Genomic DNA, 12343 nt, shown 5'->3' on the forward strand with positions numbered 1-12343 from the left:
TACATCTCAGAACTATCACGCGGTGAAATCGTATGTAGTGAACAGTAGCCGTGTGTATAATATTCGCGACTTGAACAGTATGTGGGTAGGTGTTTTCCAAGCTGGTCAATGGTTGAGTCTGATCAATCCACAGTTCTATGTATACCCTACGCGTCGTTTACTGATTGGTTGTGCTGGTATTAAGCTGTCGACATGGCTTACAAAATCGAAATGCATCTTGACAATGCTGCGTCGAAAAAATTGTAAACTGTACAATGACAATCTGTGCGCTTTTAGGTGTATCGCTCACTCACTAGGAAAAGATACAAAGGCAATGGCTCAACAGTTTACTTCGGTGTATGGTGTCAACGTAGAATCTGGTGTAACTCTTGACATGCTGGACGATATCGAGGACTTGTTTAATGTGGCCATATTTGTGTACACAAAAACTGAGGGTAAAGCTGTTGCACTCCGTCGTAGTACATTTGAAGCGAAACCTGTGTACTTACATTTAGAAAGCAACCATTTCTGTCTTATTACTGATATATTCCGTTATGCGGAGAGCTATCAATGTGATGTTTGTGAAAGATTTTTCAATTTACAGTATGAATTGATCAGACACAAATGTACAACAGAACCTATTGAAGTGTTTCAGGGTGGCGTTTATAGCCCTCCGCTGAATATATTTGAAAAACTTGATTTAGAAGGGGTGTTCGTTCTTCACCAGCTTCGTTATTTCAAATACCGTATCGCGTTTGATATCGAGAGTATGTTTGAGAAGTGTGATATTCCAGATTCCTCCAAAACTTCATGGGAGTGCAAACATATTCCCATTTCTGTTAGCATATCTTCTAATGTGGAAGGGTTCTTGGAACCGTATGTAATTGTCTCGAACGGTGACCCAAACGACTTGTGTGCGGAAATGGTTGATCATTTTCATGATATTCAAAGTGAGTCATTTAGGTTGTTACAGCCGGAATAACAACCCTACTTGGACATGCTCAAATCAAAAATTACCGAAATGAAAGCGCTTGATCCTTCCGAGAAAAAAATACCACTTGAACGTTTACAGGAGGAGTTTATGCGATATTTAAAACAAATCCCTGTTTTGTCGTTCAATGCTGGTCGGTATGACTTGAACTGTCTCAAAGAGTACTTGATGGGTTTACTCGTTGATGAAAATCTGAGTGTATTGAAACGGGGCAACAACTTCCTCTCTTTGACAACCAACCGACTTAAATTTTTGGATATTGTGAATTACTTGGCACCCGGGTTCTCGTACGATGCTTAGTTGAAAGCCTTCAAATGTAGCGCCGCTAAGGGTCATTTTCCGTACGAGTTTCTGACTAGTTTGGAAAAGTTAGATTATCCGAGTCTACCTAGCCACGACGAGTTTTACAGCTCGCTAAAAGGTCGTAATATATCCACAGCTGAATATGAAAACTGTTTGAAGGTTTGGAACGATAACAAAATGACAACTTTACGTGATTATCTCAAATGGTACAACGCAATCGATACTCATTACTTCATTGAGGGGTTAGAAAAACAATTTCAATCTTTCAAAAGTCAATTCAGTGTGGATATATTCAAAGAAGTTGTCTCCCTACCCGGGGTTGTTTCAAGGCATCTTTCAATAGCATCCCGCGTGATTTCACCTTGTTCAATGATAAACACCAAGATCTGGTTTCACTATTCAGAGACAATTTAGTGGGTGGGCCGTCGGTCATTTTCCATCGATATCAAAAGCAGGGTGAAACTCGAATCAAAGAATTTTTTTATAAGGAAAACGCTCAGATTACCCAACATGTAACAGGGCTGGACAGTAATTCGTTATACCTTTTTGCTTTGAGTGAACCTAGTCCAACCGGTTTCCCGGTACATTGGCAACCACTCGATGCTGAGTGTACTAAATTCAAACCTGTAAAGACCGCACCGAAATGGGGGGAGACAGCAGCTCAATGGTTAAACTGGTATTCTCACATTCACAATGTACATGTCCACCATGCTTTTAATGGACCTGAAATCCGCGTAGGAGCTCGTAATTATCCTGCTGATGGGTTCTATCGTAATTCAGCTGGTCAAGGGGTAATCTTGTCATTTCTTGGATGTCATTTTCATGCACATCAGTGCAGATTTGGCTGTGATGACTTGGAACGTCGAGAACGAACTAAACGTGTTCATGATTATTACAAAAGCCTCAATTATCAAGTCATATGTAAATGGGAATGCGACTGGCGCACGGAGAAACAGGAAAATCCTGATATTGTGCGATATCTTAATGGTATTCAACCACAATTGACTCGAACCAAGTCTGTCACCGCACAAAAATTGATGGATATGGTAATGACTGGTACATTCTTCGGATGTTTATCAGTTGATATTTTTACGCCAAAACATTTACAAAGGAAGTTTGTTGAACTATGTCCAATATTCAAAAATACGATGGTGTCTCGCGAGCATTTGTCAGGTCACATGAAACAGTTTGCCATTGATCGTAAATTGCTCCCCAAACCCACGCGCATGTTGGTTGCTTCATACTGGGGCAAGAAAATCTTGTTGACCTCCGACTTGATCAAGTGGTATGTAGAGAACGGGTTGATTATATCCAAAATTCATGAGGCGGTCGAATTCACAAAAAAGACCTGTTTTGACAACTTTGCGAAAAATGTCTCAGACTGTCGACGAGCTGAGGACCGCGACCCTAGCCTAGACATCATTGCCCTGACACAAAAATTAGCCGGAAATAGCAGCTATGGCCGCGTCTTGATGAACCCACGTAAATTAAAACGAACCTCCTACTGTGATAAAAGCAAATGGGGCGCCAATGTGAAGGATCGTTTTTTTGTGAAATGTGACGAATTGAACGCTGATTTATTTGAAATAACGTAGCGACCTAAAACGATCAAGTGGGGTAACTGTATTCAAGTAGGATTCTGGGTGTATAACAATGCTAAGCTCAAGATGTTGTCGTTTTTTTATGATTGCTTGTGTAAATATTTCCGTGACGAGTGCTTCATGCTATTAATGATGGACACAGACTCCCTCTATCTTTCGCATTCAGCCTCATTCGATGATATTCTTATCCCCGAGAAAAGGGATGAATTTTATCTTGAATACGAGAACTGGTTTCCACGCTATTTTTGCGACAACCACCGAAACGAGTTTTTGACTGACCCGGTTTCTTTTGACCGATCGAGGCAGTGTTGCAAAGACACGTATGCGTATTACCTTCGTCAACCGGGTTTGATGAAAGTGGAATATGAAGGTGGTACATCTTTCTGCGGTCTCCAATCCAAAAATTACTTTTGTGATGGTCCAAAGAAAAAATTGGCTTCCAAAGGTCTCCAGAAATCCAACCCAATCGATTTCGAAACTTTTCTGGATGTCTTGACATCTAGGCAATCTGTCGGGGGAGTGAACAAGGGGTTTCGGTGCAGAGATGGAGGTGTCTATACGTACAAACAACAGCGTAAAACATTTTCCTATTTCTATGCCAAACGTCGAGTGCTCGAGGATGGCGTGTCAACCTTACCGCTCAGTGTGTAATTGTGATGTATTTGTATATTTTGTGTGTTATTGTATTTTATTTGTGTCTTCTGTGTGTCTGCTATTATTATGATTTACTTGTATTTTTTTTATGTGCTAATGTGTCATTTGTTTTCCAGATGGATAACGCTATTTCATATATTGAGTCAGTAATGTCAGAATTAGATTTAAATAGTTTGCACAAAGAGACGCTTGAACTGGAGCAGGAATTAACACAGCTCTCGATTCACGGTACCGACGACAACTCACAAGACCGCACGATACCCGATCGATCCAAGGCGCGCCGGCAGGAACTAGACGAGAAATGGATCCGTGTCCGAAGTGTCTGCATAGAAGCGCTACTTCAACTACAATTCCCTGATCGAAAGACGCCGAGTGATAACCACATCCTATTCAACAGAGCAAAGCTTACAAATTATGTGGTATTGGGAAAAAATTGTTCGTGGATACCGCTTTTCGGTCACGAAGAGAGACAAGCCTACTTGAGAACCCGCAAGCGACATCGAAAATTCCAATTTTTCCTTGATCAACATCGAATCGCAAACAGTTTGAAACGACCTCGTTCTGACTCTGAAAGTAGCGATGCTACAACCGATGATTTTTGCAAACATGATTCCCTTGGTCATTTGAACATAATCTGTGGTGAACACTGATAGTTTTAGGTGAAACTTTGTTTACAATCTGTGGGTGTTTTCGAAATGTCAATTTGTAACTAAAACATTTTAGTAATAATATTTCCTGATATCTGTGCCTTGTTTTTACAGATGGCTAGTGATTACATAATATCTGTTCTGGAACAAGCAGGCCTGACTCGGTTACACGAAAAGACACTTGTACAACGCCGCGATCATGTACACTTCGTGGAGCTGTATTTGAATCAAGAGATATCGCATGAATTATACGAGCAACGCGTCTCGAGACAACATAAAGATTTAAAAGAGTGTTCCAAGGGTGAGGTCTATAGTTGTTATAGTAACACTGTTAGATTTTAAAGCGCTATGAATCCTCTCGTGTTATGAATCCTCTTATGTGGTTTATTATTTTACAGATTGGGATCAGCTGCTTGACGACTTGAATAAAGCGTTCGTGACACTACAACTCCCACTGACGAAATTACGAGGACCAGATGAAGATTTCATACCCCGCGGAAAATTGTTAAATTGAACTTTACTGGGTTTATATATTCCACTAGAACAAGATGGCTACAACAGTGGATATTCCCAACCTTGTTGATATATAAACACGTGCACTTTATCGAGTTTTCAATAAACAACAAATGATGGAATTGATCCACCCTTTCGCATGTATTGTGAGTGGTCCTTCGAGAAGTGGGAAGACTACTTTCGTTCCAAAGCTGATCAGACATGCGACATCAATGATTAAACCAAGTGTATCCAGGGTCGTATATTGTTACAATAATTATCAGGAGGTTTTCAAGACGATGCATAACGTAGAATTCCACGCCGGTCTAGATATTTTAGAAGAGTTGAAGGTTTGCTCCGTGTTTAAATGTTAATGCATTTCGATTACCGAGTAGCTGTACAACAGAGAGGAGTCTACAGTTAGCTCGTGCTGTATGTCCCGATGAAAACCACAACGAAGACCACTTATTAATCGATTCGAAACATTTCAACCCTTCTTACATTTAGTCAATTCGAGTCAATTGTAATACGGATCCCACAAATATGACACACACCTACACACTAATATCGTAAACACTCAACTTGATGACATTGATATAGTGTTACTAAAAATAATTATAATATATTTGTAAAACTAAATCGGAATTCATGTCGTACTCTTTGATGGAAGTAACTAGATCACTGTTACGACATTGATAGGTCTCCCAAGCAGTGACCAAGGTTTGGTTTATGAAAGACATCAATATGTCGACATAATATTTTCTAAAAAGTCAAACTCGGACGGATATCATGACTGTGTAGGACTCACGCTAAACATTGTACACATACAACTTTGAAGAGGTTCTTGAAGGTACAAAACTTTAGTATGCAATTCAATAGTATATTCGTACAACTTTGTTACAACAACTATATGATACGTAGCCATTCGTGTAAAAAAACGATATCAAAACATTTTTGTAGAGTCTGACCAATCATTCCGCGGTTTAGTATAGTATGGGGATATCGAGTGGAGTATTTTGTGTGATGTAAATATCTTTCATATTGTGATCTGAAAAAGTCGTTGGGATATCGATCGTATCATACAAAGCAACTAGTTGACACAAACAAAATATTAAAGGAAGACTCGTCTGTTGTTTTCATAAGTCAAGAGAATGAAAATTGTTTTTGTTACACTAAATTATTTTCCGCTACACTAGTATATAGTTTGTATCTAGAAAAACCGATACACACCGATGCCGTGATGTTGATCAATAATTGTTATGTAAAGAGTGAGTAAATAATCTTCCAGGTTGGTGTGATTCAAGTCGGCCGCATGGTACACATAACCATCATTCGTATTGTGTGATATTGTGAAGATGACACCGCAACAACACAACAAGTAATATTTTGTATCAGGTGTTTGCGCTTTAGGAATAGCGAAGTGTGTGATATTTTGGGTATCTGTGTTCGGCTGAAACTAGGGTTGTCCTTGGGTCTTGAGTTGGGTAAACCAGAACTATGTCTAGAATTCAAGCACGCCCAAGTAACGTCTTTTAGTGACAGAGTATTGTGATGACATTTACTTTAGCGAATGACAACGGAAAAATGTTCGATTGCATTGTCGGTGTATGTGTTAGACAAATAATTCTAGTACACCTAACTATAGGATACATTTGGCGAACATCATACAAATTGTTTCGTTGTGATGGTAACGACTTTCAGCGGCTTGGTTTCATGTCGGGAATTATTATTTGAGGGTTCAAGAACAATTTCAATCAATACTACAAATGAACAACAATGCAAAACACGTTTAGCAAATAACAGTGTAGCAAGTACTTTTTCGATATTACGAGTGTTGGGTACTAGACACTTCTAGTTGAATTGGATGCATCTAACAAACATATCACAATTTACTTTTGCAATAATCAAAGTCTTAGAGTGTATAACCCCGCGATATTTCACATTTAGCACACACAATGGGGAGTTACTGAAATGATTAAGAATTGATCGCTAGCTTCGAACGGTCCTCGATACTCAAAGTGATATTTTCACACTCTGTAAAGTGCATATGTTTCAATTCTCTGTCGCAAATTCCGACAGTAACGACATTGATGTTAAATCCTCACCCGTGGTTATTGTAAGTGAATCCTAAACATCGCAACAGTCGGTATGGAAATCGAACGCGTGCGCACTTTTAGATAGGCGACACTAACAAGTTTATTACATCCGTGAAATACTCTGAAACGTCGATTCGTGATTGTGTTAGCTATATTCATCTTCCATATCTGTGGACACAAAGATATCTTGACTTTGGTTACAACTCACTCGAAACGAATTGTCGCGGGTAATCTAAAAAAGCACAAGTCGAAGACGAATGCTTTGATTTCAATAAACTAAAAAATTCCTTTTGTTTTGATGTTGGATTTGATACAATTTGTATGACTATACCGAATCCGAATCCGAAAGTGAAATGTTACTTTAGTAGAAAAATTGGATGACTCGCATTTTGATATTGATAGATGTGTAGAGTAATATGACTAGTTTATAAAATCTCGGTAATGTTTTTTTGTCATGTCTGTGATCAACAAATATGTGATCAAGTCTTACCATTCGATATTAACTTTTGCAGTCGGTGTGATTTGTTGAAGTAACAATACCGACGAGTTCAATAATATTCTCCATCGATGCATTCGAATAATCCGTCAGCTGTAAGCGGACATAAAACTTGATGCTGTTTCGCGGTTAACTCAAGTCTGTGGTCGTGTTTGTGTTGATTTCAGGAATGATCATGACGAGTTGCCTGGGTAGATTAGTTAATGTGGTTGTAACTACGACCGTAAAGAGTTGCTGACATCGCAATATCTTTTACGCTGTAATATACGGATTTAATTGTGATAAATTATTTCTCAGTTATTGTTCAGACATTCAAATCTCGTATACTCAAAATATAATATGTCCAAGTCAAATCGTATATGCACCGATTAGTAAATACTTTGTCTTCAGAAAAGTAACAACCTTTACAATTGAATAAAAAAGACCGAGCATACGAATACAACCAGGATGAATTAATTCAAATTTATGAGTTGCAGTGATATCATCAAGTAAGTGAAAACTAGATTTTTAACAATTGTTAATGTTGTGAATAATTCTTTTGAGTATGGTAAGATGTTAAAATATCTCTTTGACAAACGGAAAGCAGGATCGTGAATAGAGTTGTAATGTTACATTACTTGTTTCAAAGTATAATCTTGAAATGTGGCTGGATCAAAGTTGGTAGTCATGTTTGTCAATCCTATTTCAATTCACACTATGTCAAAGTCCAAATATTTCATTTTGGATTATCTGGATTTATCTTTAGTACATCCCACGAATGGATTCCGACGCCGCGCTATAACATTTTTGATGATAAGGACTCGAGGATTTTCATGATAGAGTTGACGAGTGATAAGATGCGTGTTTTTGTTAAGAGTTTGATTTCATGTTGATAAAGACAATAACTGTATAATGCACATACTTGTGATTCTTGATTCTTGTAGAATTATAGTTGGTATTGATTCTATAAGTGCGGAAACAGCGGCGTGGACTGTGCAAATAATTCGATGTAGCTGAAAGTCGGCGTCAGCAATATTCGGGTTATGGTCGAATCAAAAGATCACGAAAAGATTTCTCAAAATAATTAGAATTGTACCGAATTAACACATTCAAATACGAATCAACTCGGTTTGTGTAGTGAATTTCATTTCGAGTTGACAAATTGATACATTGATTGAATATTCTCATAATTCTTATCGTGCAACTAAAGTCAGCCGCTGTTCGAAGTGTCAAAACATATAGCGACCACCAGAAAGTGTCAAATTGTTGGTTTTCGAATCACCGTCTGCGCCGGCCCCGTGACAAACTTATTGCGGAAATATTACCTTGTGAGCGATCGGTATGTCTTTAACACCAAGTCACTAAAAATGGTTATGTCCGAGCCATTATCTTGTTAGCGATCGCGGGATTTGCAATCTATTTTACACTTTTTGAAGTGTTAATTTACGAGCGCGGTTATTTGTTGCTCGCTTTTCGTGTCGCTGCTGAATACTGAATACTGCTGAATGTAATAGCACCGACTGGATTAGTGGAATAATCGATACGATAGTGCGCGCTCCGATTCTCCAAAGCGGACGTATTTAGTGGGTCACACAGATCCAAAATACAACCGCCAACATCTGGTTTTCAAAATCGCACAATGCACTGCGGATTAGTGAATTTCCTGTTTAGCGATACTCGTGACTATTTACTTGATACATATTCAACACCGCGTGAGAGATTCCTATATCCGAAAGTACGATATGCCGTCGCACCCATAAGAAACAATGGCACATCACCAGAGATCCCGTAAGAATACATGACAGACACATTATCGTCGTTAGCATGTCGCCGCACGTATACCTAAAAACATTAGCATGCCACCCCGGTTTTCACGTTAGCATACCGCCACCGCCTATACCCGAAAGTACGAATCATCGCCGCATCCATAAGAATAACGATATATCATTGTCGTACTCGCCGTAATTTGGAATATACACATTACCTAAGGACCAATCACATGACTATTTACTTGATACATATTCAACACGAAGTACAACATGCCAACAACGAAGCCGCTTGCGACCGATCCCTATACTGAAAAGGGTTACCGCGCGACCACAAGACGCAATAGCCGCATGCCAACGCACCCATAAGACATAAGAGCCGCATGCCAACACGAGTTTCCCAGCCGCGTGCGAGCGATCGTTATACTGAAAAGAGTTACCGTGTGAGAGGGGTCATAAGACGCAATAGCCGCGTGCGAGCGGGCCCATAAGACATAAGGAGCCGCGTGCCAATACGAGTTTCCCAGCCGCGGGCGAGCGGGCCCATAAGAACCCCAGGCAAATCACGAGCGATCTACTATACTACTGTGGGCTTACATTTACAAAAAATTAATGGTATATTGATCAGGTAATTTTGAATGCAGATAGGTTTCGTGGTGAGTCTGTGTGTTGTATGAGAAAGTGGTAGTCTGACTTTCCATCTTACTAATAGTAAGAAGTCCACTACAGTCAACATATTATATGTGCCAGTGTATGTACGTTCATCATTAGTAAAATGTAGATATCGAACTTTTACAGGCTACTGAAGCATTCATGAAACGAAGCGGTCAATCGAATCCACCTGAAATGAAATGTCGGGGTTAGGAGATTTCTCCTGTATTTCCACTCTTCGACGTCGGAAGTTAATAATCCTTTTCCTAGCCATGGGTGAAGAAATTCATAGAATATCGTCTTCTTGGTATGTTGCGAGCTCCGGAGTAAAACCCCGACAGCATCCGGACCTGTGGCAATCATATTCGGTTCGCTTCCCATCCAAATTAAACCGGATTGATGGCCTCTATCTCGTATGCCACTGGCTACTCGCACAAGTTGGCTATACGCTTGAGCTTGGTCGCCTCTAAACAACAATGCATGACCCAATATTGGCCATGAACGTTCCAGAGGTCTTGGTATGCTTCCATATGCCATCCATGTTTTCATACGCTTGTTGACCACTTTGTAGATTCCGATCGCAAAAACGATAGCGAGAATAATTGTTGCTAACGATACCTCCATGTTTCATAGAGGGATTGCATTCGCTTAAATTTTCTATAGATATAATGGAATAAATCGGTTATCGCCCACCTTTCTATGGTAGCCACCTAATTTCTGATTGCGATCGCGACCCATGTCGACACACTCACGGCCTATTTAGGAAGCTGTTTCTAAAAATGTCCAGCACCTTTCGAGACCCCAGTAAAAGGACAGGATCATCATTTTATTGGTCAATAAGAGGTCCGGATTGAAAAAAGAAGAGAACCACTGGATTGAAGTTCACCGAGAACTCACTTATTCTGTTCTATACCCTCCCAGGTTTCATCGTTATAGATGATTTCATTAACAATATTTGATCTAATGCTGTTGTACGCTCACCGTATTGTCACTAACGAAAGCCGAAATTTGAATAATTTATTAAAATGAAAAAATCTGACGTGATAAAGAAATTTTGAGCACAGAATCGGATTCAGCAACCTAAAATTAGCCTAAATCAATCAGTAAAATTTTCGGCGCAAATTTTTTTGAAACTTGTAGACCAGTGTAATCATCATCATTACATCCCCGTGTTATTAATTTGTAATAATGCTATTTTTACCAGGGAGTTAAGCATGTGCATCAACATTCGTGTTAGGTGTTGTTGTTAGTGGTATTCATGGTGTTTGTCGACTACTACGGTCATTGGTCATTTACACCACACACCAATTTTTTCATTTTTATTCCGTAGCTGCCGACTTCTAGCACGGCCCACTTCTAGGCTTTTATAAGGAACCGCTTACCCGGATGAGATGGAGAGGAGCCCAGATGAACCTCCAACAAGTAGGTAGGAAATCTGGAGTCCATCTCGGTTGGACTTGAACCCGCAACCCAATGGTGTTGCAGCTGTGAATTATCAACATTCTTGTTACACGCGATAACTCAACTTGGGGAAAGTCACATTCATGGCAGACTTGGAGAACTAGATAATTCTAGTCGTTTAAATAATACAGCAAGTAAAGAGAAATGCCTGTAATCTAATTTCAATCTAATTGGTGAAATGTTTCTTTGCTCTAATTCTAATTGTTGCATATTTTCTGAAACGTTTTTATGATATAACCTTAATTTTACCCTAATTTCAGGTTTTCTTGTGAACGCGACATAAGAACTGTCTAATGCCGAGTTTGGTGAACAGAATTTGCTATTCTCGTGGTCATGGCAATGAACTATGATTTTATTGAATGTCCAAGTTTTCGCAAATTCAGTAATTCTAATTCTAATCTAATTTGGAAAAACATTGTGATCACAATTCTAATTTTAGTCCAACTTGGAAAAAACTTTGTAGCTATAATTTTAACTCTAATCTAATTTGGAGCAGTTGAAAATTTTCTAGTTCTCCAAGCTGCTTCATTGACTCCGAGCCCATTTTGAGCAATACCAGGGCAATGACTTTGACGCTGCTGTAGTGTATACACGCCATTTCATGCGTCCAACTCCAGCGAACCACGCCGATCATCTATTCCCACAAGCGAATCCATAACACATCAACTATTTGATGGTCTTTAAATACACTATTTTGACATTGGACGATGTACCGCATACAACATCCTAGCAGTGTTGGGATGACTCGAGTCATGACTTGAGTCGAGTCAGACTCGAGTCACCCTTTTCGTATGACTTGACTTGACTCGAGTCACCTAGTTAAAATGACTTGACTTGACTTGACTCGGCGTATCAGAAATGTGGATTGACTCGTGACTCGGAGCAAAATTCACGAGTCAATTTCAAGTCATCAAGCAATCGGTGTCAATAAAAATCACGATCTTGCATATGTTCGGATTTTTCGCGCAACGCTGATGTAACCCGTGAGAACGACCAATCATTCAATGATCGTGCGTTTTACTGAGATTCCATTGTTCTCTCACAAATATTGACCGCAAACGAAGTGATCGAAGCTTACAGCCTACGTTGTCATAAACTATGGCAAAATGTCTATTTCTGTTCTTTGTTCTTAACTTAACCAAACCTCTTGTTTTATTGAAATTGAATTCGAATATAATTTCTATAGTCCTTAACCATTGGCGCAGGCTCGAATTGTATCATATCAAT

The 12343-nt window shown here is 39.3% G+C and overlaps 4 protein-coding genes across 6 annotated transcripts in view; 1 reads left to right on the plus strand and 3 right to left on the minus strand.

Annotated features, from left to right (window-relative positions):
- Positions 1-10406, minus strand: part of LOC145446371 (cytochrome P450 4V2-like) — a 29142-nt gene extending 18736 nt beyond the window's left edge. For both annotated transcript variants that reach the window (XM_080324645.1, XM_080324644.1), the window contains exon 1: positions 9846-10406. In XM_080324645.1, the coding sequence (XP_080180771.1) occupies positions 9846-10279 (434 nt within the window). In that variant the 5' untranslated portion in view covers positions 10280-10406. The remainder of the gene's footprint in view (positions 1-9845) is intronic.
- The window catches only part of LOC145445865 (neuronal pentraxin-2-like), a 540218-nt gene that overhangs the window by 436185 nt on the left and 91690 nt on the right, over positions 1-12343 (minus strand). The window lies entirely within an intron of this gene.
- Positions 1-12343, minus strand: part of LOC145445854 (cytochrome P450 4V2-like) — a 416089-nt gene that overhangs the window by 382139 nt on the left and 21607 nt on the right. The window lies entirely within an intron of this gene.
- LOC145446372 (uncharacterized) lies at positions 2903-4810 on the plus strand. The gene is made up of 2 exons (XM_080324646.1): positions 2903-4476; positions 4574-4810. Exons 1-2 carry the CDS (start codon positions 4290-4292, stop codon positions 4687-4689), a joined length of 303 nt encoding a protein of 100 aa, XP_080180772.1. The 5' UTR covers positions 2903-4289; the 3' UTR covers positions 4690-4810.

The sequence above is a fragment of the Botryllus schlosseri genome, chromosome 9, assembly GCF_051294905.1.
Source record: "Botryllus schlosseri isolate E-star chromosome 9, Bs_hap1, whole genome shotgun sequence".
Classification (NCBI taxonomy): Eukaryota; Metazoa; Chordata; class Ascidiacea; order Stolidobranchia; family Styelidae; genus Botryllus; species Botryllus schlosseri.

Excerpts from the sequence above, each read along its gene's own strand:
- LOC145446372 (XM_080324646.1), top strand. The coding sequence starts at position 4,290 with ATGGCTAGTGATTACATAATATCTGTTCTGGAACAAGCAGGCCTGACT. Across the intron at positions 4,477-4,573 it reads TTTAAAAGAGTGTTCCAAGG|ATTGGGATCAGCTGCTTGAC; the intron begins GTGAGGTCTATA and ends ATTATTTTACAG.